The 23,944-nt window shown below is 44.5% G+C and overlaps 1 protein-coding gene across 1 annotated transcript in view; it reads left to right on the forward strand.

Moving 5' to 3' along the window:
• Window positions 1-23,944, forward strand: part of SUSD2 (sushi domain containing 2) — a 263,794-nt gene that overhangs the window by 113,723 nt on the left and 126,127 nt on the right. The window contains exons 10-11 of the mRNA XM_077462081.1: window positions 1,860-2,084; window positions 21,952-22,200. Of these exons, the coding sequence (XP_077318207.1) occupies window positions 1,860-2,084; window positions 21,952-22,200 (474 nt within the window). The remainder of the gene's footprint in view (window positions 1-1,859; window positions 2,085-21,951; window positions 22,201-23,944) is intronic.

The following is a 23,944-nucleotide window of genomic DNA, read 5'->3' on the forward strand; positions in this document are numbered from 1 at the left end:
CAGCCGAGGCCGATCGATCGCTCGGCTCTTGGCTGCTGCCGCCACCATTCTAGGTGAGGGAATCAGGAAGTGAAGCTTCACTTCCCGGTTCCCTACTGCGCATGCGCGAGTCGCGCAGCGCAATAGGAATTGTCAGAAGTGACTCATACTAATAGCAGATAATTGAGGCAGCAGACACTTAGTTCTATCACCCACCCCTTATTTTGAAACACAGGGCATGTGTGTATATATTATATATATATATATATATATATATACACACACACTCTATATCAAAGTCTTATTTCCCACAAGCTCTTGTAAATATTCCTCCACACTTTGCGGCTTACACCTATAATATTATTACCTTTATGCCGCATACACACGACCGGACTTTTTGACGGACTAAGTCCGACGCTCTTCCCGAATGACTTTCACCAGAGTTCCGACGGACTTTCCGAACTAACGGACTTGGCCACACACAAGAACACCAAAGTCCGACGGATTTGAACGTGATGACGTACGACCGGACTACAATAAGGGAGTTCATAGCCAGTAGCCAATAGCTGCCCTAGCGTCGGTTTTCGTCCGTCGGACTAGCATACAGACGAACTGATTTTTCGACTGGACTCGAGTCCGTTGGAAAGATTTGAAACATGTTACATTTCTAGGTCCGTTGGACTTTAGGGGAAAAAAAGTCCGCTGGAGCCCATACACGAACGTAATATTCGACGGATTCATTCCATCGAACCTAGTCTGTCGAAAAGTCCGGTCATGTGTACGTGGCATTATTCTCACTCTAGAACTCCTATGAGCATCTTTACTTACCCCAGGACAGCTGCCCCTTTGCAGTATAAGAAAAAGGCCTCAGCCTTGGATGTAATTGCCCCTTTACCAGAAGCCACCCTTATTTAGTCAGTCAGCAACCCTTATAAGCTAAACAGAGCATAATTATTATTATTATACAGGATTTATATAGCGTCAACAGTTTGCACAGCACTTTACAACACGAGGACAGACAGTATACGGTAGTTACAATACAAATCAATACAGGAGGAATCAGAGGGTCCTGCTTGTTAGAGCTTACAATCTAGAAGGGAGGGTCAAGTGAAACAAAAGGTAATAACTGTGGGGGATGAACTGATGGGGAAAATTAAAGTACAGATGTTAGGTGTGGGTAGAATAGGCTTCTCGGAAGAGGAGAGTTTTTAGGGATCGTCTAAAAGCTAATAGAGTAGGAGATAATCGGACAGGTTGAGGTAAGAAGTTCCATAGGGTTGGAGAGGCTCTGGAAAAGTCCTGGAGGAGGTGACAAGGGAACTAGAGAGAGATTTTACAACACTGAACAGTGTTGTAGTAAAAGCAATACTAAAGAGGAGTTCCTGATTTACACAGCTGTTCTACAGGAGCGAAGAAATGCCTTCCCTTACACAATACAAGTGGTATTTTCCTGTTTCTTAGCCTACAATCCAAAACAGTTTTCATTCATTTTCATTGTTGTACTTCTTTCCTTTTACTGTTCTCGATAGAAATTTGCATACTGTACAGTATTTTGCACTACTATTGTAAGTGTTTGTCATTTGCAGTGTTTTTATGTAGTTATCTGTATAACTCACCCGTGTTTGCATCACTTATTTTGTAACTGGACAGGATAATGCTTTATAATTAATTTGTAAAGGTATTAATACTACTTTTGATGGCATATAGAAGTTTTATAATTTTGAGGAGGGAAAAATGCCTAGTTTAACCCTCCAGTGCCCTCATTTATTTTATTCAGACCTTATCTCCCCTCAGAGTTTACCACTCTTGTCATGTATATCTGGGACATACAATATTGAACCAAAATACCATTAACGTTTTTCATGCCTCTTCTATTAAAGCACCACTACCGAACAGTTTTTCCGTCCATCAAGATGATAATATCCGATCTCGGAGGTCACTCCCTAAGAGTGTTAATATAACAGCCATTTCCTCAGTGGCTATGCAAGAAGAGGATTCTGATATAATTGAGGTGCGCCATCATGATGAATTCATAAATACACTGGAAGTTCTAGTGAATGGGGAGGCCATTAGCTTTGAAGAACAAAGTTGGATGGATATGAAAGGTAGGTTAGCCGGACATTCATGTATCGCACTGAGCATTTACAAGGAAATCTTCATTGGATGGACAGATTTGATCCTGATATAAACATAAAAATGAGTTGCTGCAAGTTTGTAGATTGCTTAACTAGATCAACAATAACAATAAGTAAATAGTAAACTGACGTACTCACTACCAGTATTGTTACTTGCTCACTCATGCAAGCAGACTTGGGTATCGATATGCAGGCTTTGTAAAACAATCCAATTCCAATGCAGTTGTGTGACATTCTGTCCATGTACTGTATGTTACCGGGATAATCCCTTCAGATTCACTCAATCCAAACCACAGTCATACATTTTTTTAAATGATCTCTGCTGACTAAGCAAAGGCAAGCATGTTTAACATTTTATAACTTTTGCAGAGCATGCCAAAGTGCACTAGGTTTAGGTGAAATTAGGTGAAAACAATCAGGTTTAGGTGAAATTAGGTGAAAACAATCAATTATTTGAGGGTGAAATTATTTGGTGTGCAGTCAAATACCAGGAACCTTTGTATGAATGTCAGTCTATAGATCTAGTGTAGTAGCCAAGAGACATTTTTAGTAAGTCTTCATAACCTTCTCTCTGTAAACTGCAAGTAGCAAGTACTTATACATAGCAGCGTATACATATACATACTGTATTTTTTAGCGAGGTAATCCATTTAAAGAATTTGTACAGACACATCCCAAATATGCTCCCTTGCTTCCCAGTCCCCCTCAGGAGCGCGTTTCAGAATTTTTCTTTTTTATTTACCTTGTTCTTGTAGTTAAATATAAAAGACGCTTGTATTGCTCTCTGTAACATCAACAGTACAAACAGCACACAGGATGTCTGCATTTGCAAGGATCAACAGGTATTTTTCAGTACTTGCAGTGTTTTTAAGGGAGTAAAATTTGGGGAAATGTGCATAGTCTGTAGAGGTGTACTGCATTTATTTTGTCTTTTTACTTAGCCCTGATATTTACCTTCACTTTTGGAATAGTGTCGTCCTAGCACATTAGGTTTTTTGCAAAAAGTGCAATACAGTATACAATTGCAGCCTTCATCCATGTTGCACCACCAACAACTGCACATTGCTGGACATTGTATTGACCAGAAAAGCAAGCTAGGCACCTCTGTGTACTGTGCATACTCATAGAAGTTATTATAAAAAAAAATACTTTGGCATTAAAACTTAATCCCTATACTCTAACATTAACCTCAAACCCTTCATTCAAAGATTATCCTTATTTCTAACATTGATCTTATTTCGTAAGCATACAGAACATAGGCACCATGTGACTGTAGGTTATATGCTGCCACCTTTAGGTGAGGACACTGGCAAACAAACGTGCTTGGACAGTCCATATAACTCTTCCCAATCCCAGTGATGGATGACCTCTCTCTGCTGAGAACAAGTTTGTGGCTTGTAATTCCAATAATAATGGAAGATTAATGACTATGGTTTGTTCTTTATATGGAGATATCCCTTCTCTCCCTGGCTACATTGATGTTACTACGGGCAGTATGATTGCAGCTTTCAGATCGATTGATCCTCTGAGAACTATACTCAGATCCTGCCACATGGAAAATGCAGAGCCAGCCTATAATGTTGCCTTTGGTACTGAACTCTGTGATTGGTGTTCACCCTCAGTACAGCATTGCAACATGGTTCAGTTAGCTGCAGAGTGGTCTATAAGTCCAGGGAAGTGGCAAACTGAAACCCAGTAGTTACAGTCCTTGAAAACCCTATGCATGAAGTGGGGAGTTCCCTCTGTCCAGTGGGTTCTTCCTTGGGAAGGAGCCAGCACCTTGGTGTAGTGAGTCTAGGGCTTTTCCCCTTTCACCTGTGCGGTCCTGCCCAGAAACCCTCTCATGCCCCAGCCTGGGAGTAGCCCATGGGCACTGGCCTCTGCTTTGAGCAAAGTGGGGCTGGCAGTAGGAGTAACTTAGGCCTAGAACAGTGTGTTGCTGCAACACTTTTTAATGGTCTGTTTTGGCCATAGCCTAGTGAGCACCACCCGGTTTTGTGGTCTTGAACAAAAAAATTTTTTGGCACAGTCCCTGCAAAGTCCTTCCCTCCACCTGACTCAGGGTGCCATCTTGAGCACATTGCTCTGCTTCAGACAAGCACACCACTGCTGCAGCAACTACCCTGCTCTGTATTGTGGTCCAGGTGTCAACATCTGTCTTTACCGGGTTATCCAGCAGCCATCAGTCTGATTAAGGTTGTGAGTACTCCTCAGGGGACCACCTCACCTCATGGTGGACGTCAGAAAGGAAATGGGATGAAGGAGCTGGCCAGCACACACTGTGCACAGGGCCGTGACAAGGTTATTTAGTGTTCCTCTCAAAATTCTGCACCTATGTCTTTGGAATTCAGTCTGCACTCAACTGAGGCTCTTCAAGGGTACTCCCAATTCCTCCTTTTTAAATAGAGAAGAATATTCAGCTTCCTTAACAGCAGTCTTCCTTAAAAAGATGATGAGGAGGAGGAAGATGAGGAATTGGAAGGAGAATCCTTAGAGTCTTTGAACTTCTACTGAGAAGACAGTTGCCCTTGATCTCCCCTAAGCTGAAATAAACAAATAAAGTAGTATTAAACTCCTAGGAGGGAGGAGTAGGGGAGTGCTTTGCCGTCTTGGGGCTGTATTGATGCACAGTGTGGGGAGACACAACTCTTGTCCCTGTACGCAACATTGGCTCTAAAGGATGTTGCAAGAGAAAGGAGAAACAAAAAATTAACCCAAAAGTGCTAAGCAACCTGTAAAATCAACACTCCAAAATAGGAGATAAAAAGTAAATATACTGTACATCTAAAGAGTAAATGAATACATTATTATATGAGAACAGATATATTGCATTTGTAGGTGTGGCCAAGTTCCGGACCTCTCTAGGCCTAATTGTGACCTCTAGAATTAGGGACAGCTGATATCCTTCTATGTAGAGTGGGTTACTAGGCATAGTGGGTGTAATGCAAGGTAGATTCCTGGGCACCAGACACTTCTTGAATGCAAAGAGATTTATTGTCTCTTAAACAGAACTGTGGGAGAGAGGGTTAGGGCCAGGACACCCTTCAGTAGATAAAAAGTTAATTGGCAGACTCCGAGACTTCTATAGGTAGACCGCCATGCAGGGAAAGGCATCCAGCCGGGCACCACATCTGCATGTGTAGGCACGCTGTATCCTATGGCAACAATCTTGAACAGTTTTTAACAAAGGTTGTAATGAACTCTCACAATCTCCTCTTTCGATCTTCACTCAACTGAGCCACTGGATCTCCTGAGCTCTTCCAATCTTCTCACTGAGTATCTTCTTCAAGCTTCACCCCCACGTCCTTGCTGAGTCCCTAGCTTGGCACTCAGATACTCCTCAAGCGTCACCCCACTGGCCTGCTCGGTCCCTGGCTTGGCACACAAGACGGCTCTGTAAGTGTCACCTCTGCTGGCTGGGTCCCTGACTTGACACCTACTGAAGTTTCCCAATTCTTCACCGTCCCTGGTTGGTGAAAATACTGCACTAGTACATGCTTCAGCTACCCACGATGGTCCCTGGTAACAAGGTGGAGAGTCCCTTAGTGGCGACATCTTCCCCTCTATCCCCAACCATGACAGGTTCTCCAGCCGGCAGAACCATCACTTTTGGTTGGACTTCAAGCCGCAGGATAGGCCTCAGGCTCTGGCCTAGTAGCCCGGGGCAATACAACACACATCCACCCAGATGGCCACCCAGGTGGCACAGAACCCATGATCACCTGACCTCACCAAAATAAATAGGCTCTCCCAACAGGCCAAGGGACCCAAGGAGATCCCTGCCCATTGGCTGAGATACTCCATCTATTTCTAATCTGCCCTTGCAATGCCCTAATGCCATCAGATATCCATCTATCTAGTGACAGAAGAGATAAATGCAGCAAATCCAGAATTAGGGTGGAATCAATTGATCTATCAATTGGCCAAGGCAACTATACCTGGCAGGTAAATTTACTAGCAACCCCACCTAAACATTAGGGTGCTACATAGACTTACATTTATTCAGGATAAATGCATTGCCTACCAATAATGCAATATATCCTTACTCATGTAATAATTCATTAATTAACTCTTTAGGCGTATATTATATTTACTTTATCTCTTTTATTTTGGAGTGTTGATTTTGTAGGTGTTTTTGTGCTTTTCGGTTGTTTTTCTGTTTTGTGTTCTCCACCAGTCTCTATCTGGTGCCCATAGCTGCAATGTCTTGCATTGGAATGAAACTTTTCATTTAAGCCTGTATCTCTAGATCATGGATGGTAATTGTGTAATTGGCACTTCAGGGTTTTCCTTTTTTTTCATTTTTTACTGCAAGAGAAAAGAGCCATCCTAAAACAGAAATCATCAAGCAGCAATCATGGCACCAGCTTAAACAGGAACATTGGCAAACATTAAAAGATAAAGACACTGTATGTTCAATAAGCGATTAGATCAGCTGTTGAAAGTGCTTAAAAATAGAGAGTTTAACATAATTTTAACATTCTGGTGGACGAGGGGCACTCCTGTTTGAAGCAAGATTTATCCCACTTGCTGGACATAAGGTCACCAGTATGAGATCTCTTCCCAAGTCCTAGAAACTAACCAGATCCTTTCCAGTGCACCCACTAGTACTAGATGTTCTGTACAAGGACTGGTGGTAGCCAGACAAAGTGTATACGCCTCCCAGGAGATTTGAGCAGCAGTACAAAGTGTAGGAAGCCCACTGCAAAAAGTGGAAAATGCTAGTGGTGGATCCAACTATTTTCTACTTCAGCAATTCCCTTATGGTTTTTGATTGAGGATGTCCCAGTCTTCAAAGACTGGAGCTCCTCCCAGTAGCCTTGCACTACTAAGCAGATGTTTTGACTGATTCCCTCTGTCAAAAGTCTCATCTGGCACTCATGTCAGTACAAATTCTCTTCTGGCTGTAATCTGTGCAGACAGTTTATAAAAAATGCTTAAAAATTATTCTATTGGAGGGTTATTAGACAGAAAGTCATAGGTGGAAAGAGCACTCTTATTACCTAAAAAAAAAAAAAAAAAATGTATACAAATGGTGTAGCACTTGTTTTAAAAAAAAAAGGTTTTAAGTGTTACTTTCTTACACCTTAATAATAAAAATACAAAAATATAATACATCATACAAATATTATTTATAACAACCATAAACTGAATACATGTAAACTTCATTTAAATTGCATAAGGACTCATGCAGTAAATGATAGCGATTAGCAATTGATTATACTCAACATAAATAATAAAACGATTCATGTGTAAAACATGTTTCGTGTGCCAGTCCAAAAATATTTTTCTCAATAAGAAACATCATAAAAAATGTCTATTGTGCCAAAAACGTCCTGCTTTTTTTCAACACTCACCAAAATTGACAATAAAGCTCAAACTATAGAAAGTGCACCAAGATCCCAGAATGTGTTCTACCATGTGCAAATGATATAAGTGTGCCCTCACCTTCATTGATGGACTTCCATTGTTATAGAAAGTCAGAAAGGATTAAAGCACAGATTTCAATCCACAGCATCAGTAGCTTGCTTCACTCTTATCTCTCAAGGGCTAAAGCTTCATTGATGGACTTCCATTGTTATAAGAAGTCAGTAAAGCCCCATACATGAGCAGAATGCCGGGAGACATTTGCCAGTCCAAAAAAAAGGGCGGAGAGTGCTGATCAGAGTATTCTGGTGGGGAGGGTAGCCACCCCCCTCTCAGAACACAACAGCTCAGCGGGGAGATCGTAGGGGAGGTCTGGGGAGAAAATAAAACTGTAGTGTGTGCCCAGCTTAACTGAAAAAGGATTTATAAAGGGCATTAACTCCCTAAACATACCCAGGTGCAAGAAAAGGGGGAGCAACTGCCAAAAATAACAATGGGCATAGAATGATAAACAAAATAAAAAGAGAGAATAGTTTAGTCTTTGAGAAAAGTCCAGATTAAAACACTGTGGCATGAAGTTCACATTATGGCAGCGTTAGCAGTCTCTCTTCCAAGCAAGATCTGGGGGGGGCTTCCACCAGCAAACTGTGTAAAAACATAAAACAAAAAGGAGAGAAAAATAACACTACCTAAGTGTAGCATTTATTAAAACATATTTATAAAATGAAAAACAATAAATATGCACTCACATTTACAAGATATTAAAAAGCACATCAGTAAGTCTCCAGCAGATGGTAACCTTCCAGGTGGTCAGTGGTGAGCAAGCACCTCCAGGTAGATGTGATGTAAGGTGCTTGGAACCAGGAAGTAAACCAGGTAAACACCAGGAAGAGCCAACAGAAGCAGCAGACTTTCTGTGTGTATCATACATAGATGATAACCACTGGGAATAGCAAGGAAGTATGGTAGGTCCACAAGATTATGATGTCATGTGACATAAATGGGCGTAGTTATGCAATTAGGTAGTGGCGCTTTTCTCTCTTTCTTTGTTGTTTTTACATTATAAGAGGTCAGAAAGGCTTTCAAAAGTTAAAGCTCAAAAGGAAATATATATAAAAGGATGCCCATAGTGTAGTAAATTCAAATTCATGTTGATAAAAAAAAAAAGAATGTAATTGCACTCACATATGAACAAAAAACAACTGCTTTACAAGCTTTACAAGCTTTAGAGGTATAATCTCTCAGTCACCGCAGGGATTTTTTATGCTAATTCTATTGATCAGTGATAGGCTGCCTTATTGTTAAAGGGGGATGTTCCAGATTCTGATAAGCCCCACCCACAGACCAAGGTTGTGGGGAGGGTGCTTTTGTTCTCATCAACATAGGGACAAGATGCTTTGCAAGGGGGAATCTCCCCACATGTTAAGGTCTGATGGCTGGAGGTGGCAGGTGCCTGCTCACCTCATACCTTTTTTTTGGCCTGGCAGGTTGCATTCTCAGATAAGGGTCTAGTATGGATTTTTTTAGTGGACCCCACACTTTTTTTCCCCTGAATTATGCATGGGTCGCCAATTAAAATCTACACAGGGCCCTCATCTAGGATAAGGGTCTGGCATGCAGTATGTCAGATAGAAAATGTTTTGTCACAATAATTATTAAAATATCAACAACATATAGAATTAGAAATAACTCTTCAACTCCACACTAACTTCCAGGACACTTCCGATCAAAAAAAAAAAAAGGCTTGAATAGTGTAATACCATAAAAACACCACCTTAAAAAACGTTTTGCAAATATCGGGGCTGTGTTCTCTTAAGGCTCAGACTTCCAGCTCACATAAACCAGCAGTGATTCAACCATGAGGAGGTGTCCTGGAGGTTGGTGTGGAGTAGGAGTGTTATTATTTGAGAAACATTGAGGAGGACCGTGGTGCCTTGGAGTGAATCCCTTAAAGGAGAATGCGCTTCTGACATTTTTTAAGCCAAATAGGTCCAAACAGTAAGGTGAGAGTAGAGTGTAAATTGTGGTGGGACCCTCTGCACTTTATTCCTTATAAAGGATGTTTGTAGTTGTGCACAAAGCACAGCATCTAGCTGGCCACACTTTTAAGAGACGGCGTCATTGGACATTTTTCCTTTTTTAATACATTTTTTCTTATATGTAATTTCACTTATCCTAAGGTTTTGATGTTTTGCTATACAGTGCTTTGATAATATTCATACCCTTTGAAATTTTCCACATTTTGTCAAGTTACAACCAGAAACATAAATGTATCTTATTGGGATTTTATGTGATAGACCAACACAAAGTAATTGTGACGTGGAAAGAAAATGATAAATGGTTTTCCAAAATTTTTACAAATAAATATCTGAAAAGTATGGTGTGTGTTTGTATTCAGCCCCCTTGACTCTGATACCCGTATCTAAAATCTAGTGGAACCAATTGCATTCAGAAGTCACCTAATTAGTAAATAAAGTCCAACTGTGTGTAATTTAATTCCAGTATAAGTACATTCTGTTCTGCAAAGCCCTCAGAGGTTTGTTAGAGAACCTTAGTGAATAAACAGCATCGTTAAGGCCAAGAAACACACCAGACAGGTCAGGGATAAAGTTGTGGAGAAGTTTAAAGCAGGGTTAGGTTATAGAAAATATCCCAAGCTAATGCTAGAGGAGCTGGAGGATGCTGGAGGAGCTGCAGAGATCCGCAGCTCAGGTGTGAGAATATACTGTATCCACAGGGCAGCTATTAGTCTTGCACTCCACAGATCTGGCCTTGTTGGAAGAGTGACAAGAAAAAAGTCATTGTTGAAAGAAAGCCATAAGAAGTCTCATTTGCAGTTTGTGAGAAGCCATGTGGGGGACATAGCAAACATGTGGAAGAAGGTGCTCTGGTCAGATGAGACCAAAATTGAATTTTTTGCCCTAAAAGCAAAATGCTATGTGTGGCAGAAGACTAAGGCGGCGTACACACGGGCGGACTGTCTGCCCAAACTAAGTTCGTCAAACAGTCCGCTCAAACTTTTGAATGAACGAACTTGCCCACACACGGCACTTTTTGAGCGGACTAATACGGCAAACTAAGTTCGTCGTACTAAGTCCGCGCAACTTTTGAAATGAACGGACTCGCCCACACACGCGGAGGACAGTCCGCTCATTTCGAGCGCGTGTCAAGGTAGGCGGGGCCCGCGATGGAGACGTTGCGGGCTCCGCCGCCTGGAATGTACTTAAAGGGGAACCCCAACTCCGAAAAAAAATCGGCGTGGGGGTCCCCCCCAAGTCCACAACAGACCCTTGTCCGAGCACGCTACCCGGCCGGCCAGGAAAGGGGGGCGAGTGAGCGCGCCCCCCCCTCCTGAGCCGTACCAGGCCGCGTGCCCTCAACATGGGGGGTGCCTTGGGGAAGGGGGGGCCGCGCGGCCCCCCCACCCCAAAGCACCTTGTCCCCATGTTGATGAGGACAAGGGCCTCTTCCCGACAACCCTGGCCGTTGGTTGTCGGGGTCTGCGGGCGGGGGGCTTATCGGAATCCAGGAGCCCCCTTTAATAAGGGGGCCCCCGGATACCGGCCCCCCACCCTATGTGAATGAGTATGGGGTACAATGTACCCCTACCCATTCACCTGTAAAATAAAAGTACCCAAAAAAAACACAACACACGAGATAAAATATTTTATTGCACAGCTCCGGGGGTCTTCCGTCTTCGGGGGTCTTCTCGCCGGACTCCTCCGCTATCTTCTTGTAGCTCTTTTGCTAGCGGAGGAGTCCGGCTTTCTTCCTCCCCGCCGCCGGCTTCTTCTCCCGACTTCGGGGGTCTTGTCCCCCTCTTCGGTTCTTCTGCCGGGCCACCGCGCCTTCTTATAGCTCTTTTAGAGGTGGTGGCCCGGTCTTCTGTCGCCGCTGTTGCCGCCGTCGCCGCCTTCCGTTCTTCTTCTTCTTCTCCAGGAGATGTTGACACGACGCTCTCTCCGGCCGGAATGCCAGAGCCGCGCTGTGCGGCCACTTATATAGTGACAATGGGGCGGTGTCATATGGTATATGTCACATGGGTTGGTCACATGGGTTGATGTCACATGGGGACTATGACATCGTAAGGGGGCGGGGTCACCATGTGACCAACCCATGTGACATATACCATGTGACACCGCCCCATTGTCACTATATAAGTGGCAGCGCAGCGCGGCTCTGGCATTCCGGCCGGAGAGAGCGTTGTGTCAACATCTCCTGGAGAAGAAGAAGAAGAAGAAGAAGAAGAAGAACGGAAGGCGGCGACAGCGGCGACAGAAGACCGGGCCACCGCCTGTAAAAGAGCTATAAGAAGGCGCGGTGGCCCGGCAGAAGAACCGAAGAGGGGGACAAGACCCCCGAAGACGGGAGAAGAGGCCGGCGGCGGGGAGGAAGAAAGCCGGACTCCTCCGCTAGCAAAAGAGCTACAAGAAGATAGCGGAGGAGTCCGGCGAGAAGACCCCCGAAGACGGAAGACCTCCGGAGCTGTGCAATAAAATATTTTATCTCGTGTGTTGTGTTTTTTTTTGGGTACTTTTATTTTACAGGTGAATGGGTAGGGGTACATTGTACCCCATACTCATTCACATAGGGTGGGGGGCCGGTATCCGGGGGCCCCCTTATTAAAGGGGGCTCCCGGATTCCGATAAGCCCCCCGCCCGCAGACCCCGACAACCAACGGCCAGGGTTGTCGGGAAGAGGCCCTTGTCCTCATCAACATGAGGACAAGGTGCTTTGGGGTGGGGGGGCCGCGTGGCCCCCCCTTCCCCAAGGCACCCCCCATGTTGAGGGCACACGGCCTGGTACGGCTCAGGAGGGGGGGCGCGCTCGCCCCCCTTTACTGGCTGGCCGGGTAGCGTGCTCGGACAAGGGTCCGTTGTGGACTTTGGGGGGACCCCCACGCCGATTTTTTTCGGCGTTGGGGTTCCCCTTTAAGTCCATACCAGGTGGCGGGGCCCGCGATGTCTCCTTCGCGGGCCCCGCCTACCTGGAGACGCGCTCGAAATGAGCGGACTTTTCTCAGGGCGGGAACAGTTTGCTCATTTCGAAAGTACAGCGGACTGGCACACACACGGGCGGACTGTCCGCTGAAACCAAGTTTCAGCGAACAGTTTTACGGAAATTCCGTAAGACTTTGTTCGTCAGACAGTCCGCTGAAACTGTCCGCTGAAGCCCACACACGAGCGGACTGTCCGCTGAAACACTGTTCAGCGGACAAAGTTGGGCGAACAGTCCGCCCGTGTGTACGCGGCCTCAGACTGCATATCACCCTGAACACACTATCTTCAGCAGGGACAGGGAAGCTGGTCATAGTTGATGTGAAGATGGATGGAGCCAAATACAGGGCAATCTTAGGCCGCGTACACACGGGCGGATTGTCTGCCCAACTAAGTTCGTCAGACAATCCGACAGACAGTCCGTCCAAATTTTGAATGAACGGACTTGACCACACACGATGAACAGACAGTCCGCTGAAAACTTGCGCGATGACGTGTACAGCACGTACGACGGGACTAGAAAAACGACGTCCAATACACTGCAATGCAACCTTCGGCCGTGTAAATCCTTTCTGAGCATGCGCCATACTTAGTCCGTCCAACTTGCCTACACACGAGCGGACTGTCCGCTGAAACCAAGTTTGGACGGACAAAACCAAGTTTGATTGTCCGCTGAAAAAGTCAGCTGAAGCCCACACACGAGCGGATTGTCCGCTGAAACACGGTTCAGCGGACTAAGTTGGGCAGACAATCCGCCCGTGTGTACGCGGCCTTAGAAGAAAACCTGTTAGATTCTGCAAAAGACTTGAGACTGGGTTGGAGGTTCACCTTCCAGCAGGACAATGTGACAAAAGATGCAACTAGAGCTACAATGGAATGGTTTAGATCAAAGCATATTCATGTGTTAGAATGGTCCAGTCAAATTCCAGACCTAAATCCAATTGAGAATCTGTGGCAATACTTGAAATTTGCTGTCATCCAATCTGACAGAGCTTGAGCTATTTTGCAAAGAAGAATGGGCAAAAGTTTCACTCTCTAGATGTGCAAAGCTGGTAGAGTCATACAGGACTTACAGCTGTAATTGCAGTGAAAGCTGGTTCAACAAAGTATTGACTCAGGGGAGTTGAATGCAAATGCATGCCATACTTTTCACATATTTAGTTGGGAAAAAAATTTAAAACCATTTATCATTTTCCTTCCACTTCACAATTATACATTGTGTTGGTCTATCACATAAAATACATTTACGTTTATGGTTGTGACATGACAAAATGTGGAAAATTTCAAAGGGTATGAATACTTTTTCAAGGCAGTGTATGTTGTCGTGGTTCATTTATATGCTGATCATATATTAAGAATGCTAGCAGTTTCCTTTTCTCTATAGTTAACAGATGAATCCTTACATGCGCTGTTGTTGATATTTGAATCATTATTGTGTTTCTCAGCACTTTTTCTATTTGACATTTTCAAGGGTGTGGGAATGCTCATGACTGTGTAAGCAGCAAACATTTATGTTGAAAATATATTTTTGGGTTTTAATTGCTAATTTTATATTATCACTGGTAGTTTAGCACTTAGAGTGGATTATGCAGAGGATACCCTTTGACTATTTTTTCAAAGGGTCTGGTATAAATGAATGAAATGCTGCTTGGTTTACAAGCAGAAGCAAGTGGCTGGAAGCTTTAATTTTGCTGGCAATTTAAACACACTTTTTTCTCTGTAAGGCTAGGTTCACACTATTGCGATGCGGGAACGCCGCGAATCCGCGGCGTTTTCCCGCATCGCATACCTCCCGCCGGCAGTTCACACTGCCCTATGCGGACGGCTGGGGGTGTCAATGTTATGTTAATGACACCCCCAGATCCGTCGGCATATCGCAGTGCGATCTGCCGACTCGCACAGGAATCGGATCGCATGGTGTGAACCCCCATGCGATCCGATTCCGTTGCGGACCCAAAAAAGGGTCCTGTGCGAGTTTGCTGCGGGACAGCTGCGAGTTCAGCCATACTATCTGTATGGCTGAACTCGCAGTGCTACGGAGATCGGATGTGATTTGCTGTGCGAATCACATCCGGATCTCCCCCCGCAGCAGTGTGAACCCAGCCTAAATGTCAGCATTGCTGAAGTAAGCTACCGTATATACTCGAGTATAGGTCGAACCGAATGTAAGCCGAGGCCCCTAATTTACCACAAAAAACTGGGAAAACTTATTGACTCGAGTATAAGCCGGGGGTGGGAAATGCAGCAGCTACTGTAAGTGGCAAAGAGGGTCAACAATGCCCATCTGCAGCTGCATGTCTCACTGTGTCTATTGCATGCCTCCATGTGTCCTGTGCAGATCTGCCTACCTCACTGTGTCCTGTGTATACCTCCCTGTGTCCTGTGCAGATCTGCCTACCTCACTGTGTCCTGTGTATGCCTCCCTGTGTCCTGTGTATGCCTCCCTGTGTCCTGTGTATGCCTCCCTGTGTCCTGTGCAGATCTGCCTACCTCACTGTGTCCTGTGTATACCTCCCTGTGTCCATTGCAGCCTACCTGTGCTAATCTTCATCCTTTGTGTCCTGTGCATGCCTCCGTGTGCCCATCTGCAGCCACCGATCAGCGTGTCATAAAAACATACGGCGGCCATTCCAGTATTCAAAAGCCGCGCCTCCTCTTCGTCTGTGATAGGCAGAACACTCAATTTCCCAGCAGTCAGTTTTCAGCCTATCACGGACATCCGCTCATCCTCGTCTGAGGTATGAGGATGAGGGGATGTCCGTGATAGGCTGTCCGTGATAGGCTGAAAACTGAATGCTGGGAAATTGAGTGTTCTGCCTATCAGACGAGGAGGAGGCGCGGCTTTTAAATACTGGAATGGCCGCTGTATGTTTTTATGACACCCTGGCCGCCGTCTGTCTACATGACATGCCTGATCAGGTAGGCAGACGGCGGTGACTCGAGTATAAGCCGAGGGGGGCACTTTCAGCCTAAAAAAAGGGCTGAAAATCTCGACTTATACTCGAGTATATACGCTATATACATCATACAGAGGAACCACTACACAAGCAGGATCAAGGTATCCCCCAGTCAATTAATTTAACAGAGTTTGCGTTTTTAGACCACTTTCATACTGGGGCGCTTTACAGGTGCTACAGCTCTTAAAATAGTGCCTGCAAATAGCCCTGAAAGAGTCGCTGCTGTGTCGCCCCTCGGGGCTTTCACACTGAAGTGGTGCGCTGGCAGGACGATAAAAAAAGTCCTGCTAGTAGCCTCTTTGGAGCAGTGAAGGAGCGGTGTATACACCGCTCCTTCACCGCTCCTGCCCATTGAAATCAATGAGGCAGTGCGGCTATAACGCCGGCATAGCGCTGCTGCAGCAGAACTTTGTGATGGTTTTAACCCTTTCTCAGCCGCTAATGGGGGGTTAAAAGCGCCTCGCTAGCGGTCGAATAGTGCAGCAAAATTGGCGATAAAGTGCAGCTAAAAAGGTGTTTTACCGCTGGCGCACCAACCGTCACAGTGTGAAAGAGGCCTCAATGTTTCACTTTAAGCACTACAAAAATCGCTCCTCCCAGCCAAATTACCCCCTATGCTATATGTTTGACAATACCTTGCCTATTAACGTAGAAAATAGCCCAATGTATTCTTTTTTTTTTTTATCATTGAGCTCCCATTGACTTCAGTTAGGTTCAGATTCAGGACCTGAACTTTAGCCATGTTTCTGAACCCTGCTTGAACTGAACACAGGAGTGTTTGGCTCATTACTAATGTCCAAGGCAAAGTATGCTGTTTCTGGAATTTAGAGGATTTCTATCATCTTTTCCGGACAAAGCCAAGTCCTGCAATCTTTTTCATCACAAGTCCTGGACATCCAAGCCAATCAAATCTGACTCCAATCACTTCCCAAAATAAAGGCATGTCCCCCCAATTTTACAAGTGAGGGAACATCCATAGGCCTTTTTGGCTGCCTAGGCTGGGCATTTTGGATGCAGAATGGGGTGTTCCAAGCAGGGCTGATGTTAGAAATCACAGACCCCATACAGCCTTTCTGACAGAGCCACCCACCCCCCCCCCCCCCCACTTCAATGCCACGGCTGCGATGCTATGGTTCGCAGCCATGGCAGATACTATTCCCTCATCAATAAATACCCATTTAATTGGATAGCGCTGCTTTGCAAGTGCCCCAAAACCATGTGCAAAGCATGCAGTTGTGGTGTGCTAGTGTGGGGTTAAACCAGGCAGTGAGGGGGCAATATAAAACATTTATACAAGCTCTTAATTTTTTAAGGGGGGACTTTGGTGAAATATCAGAGGTCTAAACATTATATCATGGGTCTAAACATTCTCTGTCTCACATTTGAGACAGAGAAAGGGACTGAGGACAGAGACTCATCAGTCTCTTTCTTTGTAGTCTCAGCTGCACTGGATCCACAAGCGTCAGCACAGCCGGCCCTCCTGCTCAGTAGGTGCCTGGGCCCCCCTTTTTGAACTGATGGGGCCCAGGCCCAGTTCATTGGGGCTAGCTGTACTGCCTTATCAGCAGCCCTAATTCCAAGGGTACATGCTGGAGATCTACTAGCTACCGCCTTCCCACTTTGTGCCCTTGAACCTGCCCACTTTTTCATCAAGATTGCAAGCCCTGACTGCTTTAGAGACAACTCACTTTTTGGGAGTGATTGTTCTCTCCAAGAAAAGATCTTTTATTCAAATCTGTTTATGGTTCCAAAGCTCAGCTGTGGCATTCATCCCATCCTAGGCTTGAAGGTCGTCACCATTTTCTTACAGACCTAAAAATTGCTTGCTGGAACCAACCTGGTCTGTAACTCCTTCGCTGAAAGGAGGATTTCTAGCACTGATAGACATTAACATTGCAAGTTTACATATTCCCATTCCCCCCTTCCCATCAGCAGTTCCTGCAGTTTGTGGTAGACAAGAAGAATTTCCAGTTTTTGGCTCTTCTCTTTGGCCGTTGCATAGCCATTGGTCTTCACAAGTTGCTGCACTCTTAGGAAAGCACGATTATTGACTGTTTGGATGGCCCTGGTAGCCAATGTGCAACAGATAATAAAGATGCTTTAGAGCTTTCAGGGGATTATCAGCCTAGGAAGTTTAAGGTGTGTCGAACCTGCTAGTTGGAGTACCTGGGCCTAGTCTTGGAAACCCCAAGCCCAAGCCTGGGTGTTATTTCCCCAGAAATCAGTGTTGTCCCTCCAAGCTCATGTTCAGACCATGCACTTCAAAAATCTTCCAGGGGTCTGATTTTGCATGGGCCTCATAGTGGTCTTATCTGAGGCAGTGATGTCCACTTATTACCCAGTTTCACTTCAGGCTTGTGCAGCTCAATATGCTGATTGAATGAGAAAAGCTAACCAGCCCTGTGGTGGAATCAGGGAAGTAATTTCTCCCTATAACCTTGACAGTTCTCATAATAGATGCTAGGCTGACTAGGTGCTCTAGGGACTGAAATAGTCCAATAGACATGACCCTTAAGAAAGTCCGGACTTCTCATCGACATTTTCAAACTAAGGTTCATTCACCTATCCCTGCTTCGGTCATCCAACCAGCTTCATAGCGACCTCAAGGGTTCAGTAGGACCACGACTATAGCTTACATCAATCATCTTGGTGGAACCAAACCTGTTGCCAACGTGGACTGTACCCCAATCTGCCTTGGCATCTGAACTTGTCCTGACATCTCAAGCATGTGTATGACACGGTGTGCCTGTGCCTGTCTGTGATCCTTATCCCTCAGGGCTGATCCACAGTGGGTTGCCACTAGCATCCGGTGTGTGGTGTCTTGATATCCACTGATCCAGCTCCAAGACTACCTGCTTTCTTGACCTCTCATCTCACTGGTCCTCATCCCTGTGGCATCATAAATTCTGGAGCAGCTCTTCTGACAACCAACCTGCCAGGCACTCATACCATTCTGGACTCTCAGGTCCCCTGTCTGCTCTATCAGGGGGCAAGAGTCAGATACATAAGGGAGGCCTTCCTCTGCATTATCAGGCTCATCCACAAGGTACGTGAGAATGTGACAGGCACATTCAAGCCTTCTCAGCAATCCACATTCCCAGAGTAGACAAGTGTCAAGCAGACTTTCTCAGTTGCCAGAGCCTGGATGCAGGGGAATTGTCTCTTTACCAAGAGATGTTCAAGGACATCCGTCACTGCTGGGATATATGAATATAAATCTGTTGCTGAATATAGATCTGTTGCCACCCCATTTCAGCAATAAGGTGACATTTGCTGTGAATGCACTGGTGAATCTGTGGAATCAGTTCATATACACCTTGGAGGTCCTCGATGATGCCTTGTGGGAGGGCAAAACGCGTTGATGTAATTTCCAGTGCCAAGTCCAAAAGATGCCACTTCCGGTTTTGGTGGAATGCACACAGGATGCAGCGTTTCCTGGATTTTATCCCTACATTGTTATATGCTTATTTTACATTTCTGTCCTGTAAGTACCAACCTGTATTTGTGCAATAAATACCAGCCTTACTGTTACTTCACTATTAGTACCAACTTGTGAATACCACGCAGGGGGAGATATCCATTGGACCTTCTGTGAATCGTCATTGCTGGCCAGTGTTACAGCTCTTATGACCCCTAGACTGAAAAGCTAGGGGTCCATTTTATTTGGTGAGTGGGGACACAGGAAGGGTGTGTGCCACACCACGAAGTGGAAGTTTTGGAGCACTATATGAGGATTGGAGCACCTAAGCACTTTTATTTGGGACGTTTTACAATATTTCAATATGATTATTTGATTGATTTTATTATTATTTTATTGGAATAATTCAAGCACTATTGCGAGTGCTGTAATTATTTTATTTTATTTTATTCATTCAAGTGAAGAGCACTTTGTGTACAGCAGCTGCAATTATCATCCAATATTTTCATTTTAGATTTTTTCACTTTTAGCTAGGAAATTGACCTCTAACACATCATTTCACTTGGAAGGCTTACTTCCCTAGTGCAAGGCATGGAAGTTTCACCCTAGAATATACGCCATGGGGTGTATTTTGATTTATCTCCTATCTGGGCAGGAGCAATATTTAGCCTTAAGCACCAAGAATGGTCAAGTGTCAACACTGGCCATTCTCTTTCAGAAACTGCTGGACTCTCATTCTCGGATAAAGGCCTTTATTCAGAGGGTGGGTCACATCACTCCCTTCTGTTCCCACACCTCTCCTTGTTATCTCAGTTTGGTCCTGTCAGGTCTTCTTGAGCCCATTCTGGATATTGGCTTACCCTATGTTAAGACGTCTTTTCTTGTGCTGTCAGAACTGGTGGCCTTATCCTGTAAGGAACTTTACCTTATCTTAATAAAGATGGTTTTGAGTCCTCCAGGCCTCCTTTTTCCTTAAAGTGGTTTCCTCCTTCCACCCTAATCAGGACATTGCCCTGCCTTCTTTTTTTTCTGCTCCAAAGCATCTCAAAGATATCTCTCTACATTACAGGTGTCAAACTGGGCCTGCCCTCCAGCCGTTGAGAAACTACAAGTCCCATGAGGCATTTCAAAGCTGACAGTTACAAGTATGACTCTCTCAGGCAGAGGCATAATGGGACTTGTAGTTCTGCAACAGCTATAAAGTCACCAGTTTGACACCCATGCTCTACATTGTTTAAAGTACGCACAGTGCAAGTTTCCCTCACAGCTGCTGCTTCCACCCAAACCTTGGATTATTTGCTTGTCCTGCCTGCGTACTCTCTCAAGGGATATTTTGCACCTCATTCCACTATCTATAGGTTGATTAGGCAGGTTATCACTAAGGCTTACACCTTAAAAGATAGTAATCCTCCTTTCCCTGTTAAAACTCAATCGACACCTTCAGTGGTTGTCTCTTGGCTTTTCAGAACTAAGCATCTGTTTCAGAGATTTGAAAGCTTGCCACCTGATCTTCTGTTCACATATTGGTGAAGTTTAATTAGGTGGATTTTCAGACTCTGCAGATGCCATCTCCAGCCGTAAGGTGCTTCAAAATGCTTTTATAGTTGGGAACCTGATTTCTTTGTTTTTTTAGCCTATTGGTGGGGTTTGCTGTGTTGTCCACCGCCTCAGATGCTTTATTATGTTCCATGGTCAAGATTTAAAGAAGCCTGTGCCCTGTGATGTAAGATTAACAAATAGTGATTGTTGATTTACCTGTAAAATAGTTTTCTTGAATTACAGTACAGAACACAGGCCCCCTTCTCTTTTGTCTTGGCATTCTCCTCTGCTTGCTAAAAAAGTTGAGGCTTTCAGGGACTGCGATGGGATACAGTATATGGGTGTCCTATCAACTTTGTTTGCCAGTGTCCTTACCTAAGGATGTGAAAGCATATAACCCATGGTCAAGACTTGAAAGAGCATGTGTCCTGTACTGTATTCCATGAAAAGCAATTTATAGGCAATTCATACATTTTTGTTTCTTAAACAGCCAAATTAGCCTTATCAGGTACCAAATGTATCACCAACAACTCCATGCAGTTCTGTACCAAGCATTACCTGTGCCTGATTCCTTGTGTCAAAATCAAATGTTCTGGTCATTTAGCTATCATCTGCTACTAGATCCAGGATATAAATAATCTAACTCCCACACTTACCACACTGGCTCCTTCCCAGGGAAGAACCCACCAGGTGGGGACTCCCTTCTTTGTCCTCTACGAAAGGGCATACCCCATGGAAAGTGTCTTCAGGGACTGCAGTTACCAGGATTTGGAATGCCACTGCCTTGGGCCAGTAGAGCACTCTGTAGCTACTTGCACCATGTTGTATTGCTGTACCACGAGTGAACACCAAATGCAGACTCTAGTGGCAAAGGCAAAATTATAGGCCAGCCAGACCTTCCACGTGGATGGGTCTAGCTAAAATTCCCTGAAGCGCTGCTGAGGGGCAACCAATCTAAAAGCTGCAATCATATTTCGGCAGTATTGTGAATGCAGCCAGGGAGAGAAGAACCAACAGTAGTCTTCCAGGAATATTGGAACATTACAAGTCAGAAACCTGTTCTCGGTTAAAAGAGGTAGTTCACCACAAAAAGACACTAGCAAAAAACTAAGGATTTCTGGCAGTGGGAGAAGTTATATGTGTTTTACTAACAACTTTGTTTGCCAGTGTCCTCGCCTGAGGGTGACACTATATAACCTATGGTCAAGATGTAAAAAAAAGTGTGTGTACTGTACTATATTCCAAGAAAAGGATTTTACAAGTAAGTAAAAAATCCTTATTTCAGCCAAATTAACGTTATCAGTTACCAGATGTACCAGCAACAACTCCATACAAGTCTGTGCCAAACATTACCACTGTTCAGTTCCCTGCACCAAAACGAATTGCTCTGGTAATTTAGCTATCATCTGCTGCTAAATCCAAGATACAGTTAATACAAGCATATTGACTTTGGCGATAACCTGTACTTTTGCAAAATATGTCTAAAACAATTGAAAGTGGCTATTTTACCTTGTCTAACAGTGCTCAGTGAAAAAAATATTTCTGTTCATTTTGTTTAGGGGTTTTCTTATTCTCACCCTATAACACCAGTGTCACAGTAATGTTTGCCTCAGGAGCTGGGGTGGAAGTGAGAGAAATAGAAGGATTTCTCAGCCTGTCAATTCTTCTTCCTGAGATTTTCAAAAACAAAACCCAAGGACTTCTCGGAGTTATGAATGATGATCCTGCAGATGACTTCACACTAAGAAATGGCACTGTTTTACCTTCTACTGCCAGCCCAGAGGAAATTTACCAGTTTGGTGCAGATTGTGAGTAAGCGCCAGATTGAATGGCAAGCATACAATATTCAATATTGAGTACTTTCCAGGATATTCTCCTCTGTTGAGCGCATATGGCAGTTCCAGTAATGTACTGTATATCTGTGTAAACAGAATGTTCTGACATCAAAGCGGTCTATGCAATCTGACCAGTTAACTTGTGTTTCCAGGGTTAAATAAGCCCCACCTATTGAAATAACAAAGCACAAGGAAGCCAAAAATCGATCTATTGTCACAAACCAATATGTAGGCCTAAGTTGAGTGCCTTGTATTGGGAGGAAATACAGTGTATATGGCACTAATGTCTTTTATATAATGCTTGCACAGTTGGTTTGCAGCAACAGCTAAACTGATCTTCAGCACTGTTATCAACAGTTTAGGGAATATACAGATCCTCAGAAAAACAATACATTTTACTAGAGCAGGGTTTCTCAACTCCAGTCCTCAAGGCGCCCCAACAGGTCATGTTTTCAGGATTTCCCTCAGCTGTGGTAATTACTAATGCCGCGTACACACGAGCGGACTGTATGGCGTACTTAGTTCGTCATACAATCCGACGGACAGTCCGTCGTACTTTCGACTGAACGGACTTGACCACACACGGATGCACAAACAGTCTGTCGAAAGCTTGCGCGATGACGTGTACAGCACGTACGACGGGACTAGAAATAGGAAGTCCAAGACACAGCAAAGCACCCTTCCGCCGTGTAAATCCTTTCTGGGCATGCGCCATTCTTAGTCCGTCGAACTAGCATACTGACGAGCGGATTGTCCGCTGAAACCAAAGTACGACGGACAGAATTTCGAAAAATCCGAAATTCTTAGTACGCCGGACTGCACGCTGAAAAAGTCAGCTGAAGCCCACACACGAGCGGATTGTCCGCTGAAATGTGTTTCGACTGACTAAGTACACCATACAGTCCGCTGTACGCGGCATTAGGCAGTGAAACTGATCAAATCACCTGTGCAAAATAATGGAAAGCATGAAAACATGACCTGTTGGGGCACCTTGAGGACTGGAGTTGAGTAACACTATACTAGAGGATGGCATCCATTATCAGAGTTAGTGTTCCTTGTGGGAAAAGGCAAAGAATGCTCCTGCAATCTGCACCAGCTCTACATCTCTGCACTGTTCACTATGTGCATAGTGAGAAGGAAGCCTCTCCCCTAAACTATTTCTCCTTGCCAAGAACCTGACCCTGAACTAATCACTGTCCCACACAAACAGATTCCTCTCCCTACCATTCACTAGCTAGAAGTGTGCCAAATGCTGTGGGGCCTCTTATTCAAAAGATTCCCTTACCCAAGATGGCCACCAGAAGTTGTAACATCTAATCAGACAGCTACTCCCTCTGAGACACAGAGGGAGTCCATGAGGGCCAATTTCTCCTAACAAACTTGTCTCCATCTGTATGATGGTACAGCACTACCTAATGGATGAAAAAACTGTACCTGCCTACGAATAAGTTAGGAGAAGCAAAGAAATGTAAGCCTTAAAATGAATCTGTGGTTAGGATATGGACATTCAAGTATTTGTATAGTAATATATCTCCCTTCAAAGGAGAAGCACATGTTGTTGAAGCAGTTCCCTTAACAGCTCAGCCACTCTCACAGAGTAGCTGTGTGTTAACTTTGGAGATTAAAAGACTTGAAGGCTGCTGACTCACTGCAGAGAGAGCTGAACTTCTGAGAGAACAACTTCAACCACTTTAGGGCTTGCATTCTGAACATTAAG

This window comes from Lithobates pipiens, unplaced genomic scaffold (genome assembly GCF_037356315.1).
Source record: "Lithobates pipiens isolate NorthernLeopardFrog02 unplaced genomic scaffold, aLitPip1_a1.2 Scaffold_3, whole genome shotgun sequence".
NCBI lineage: Eukaryota > Metazoa > Chordata > Amphibia > Anura > Ranidae > Lithobates > Lithobates pipiens.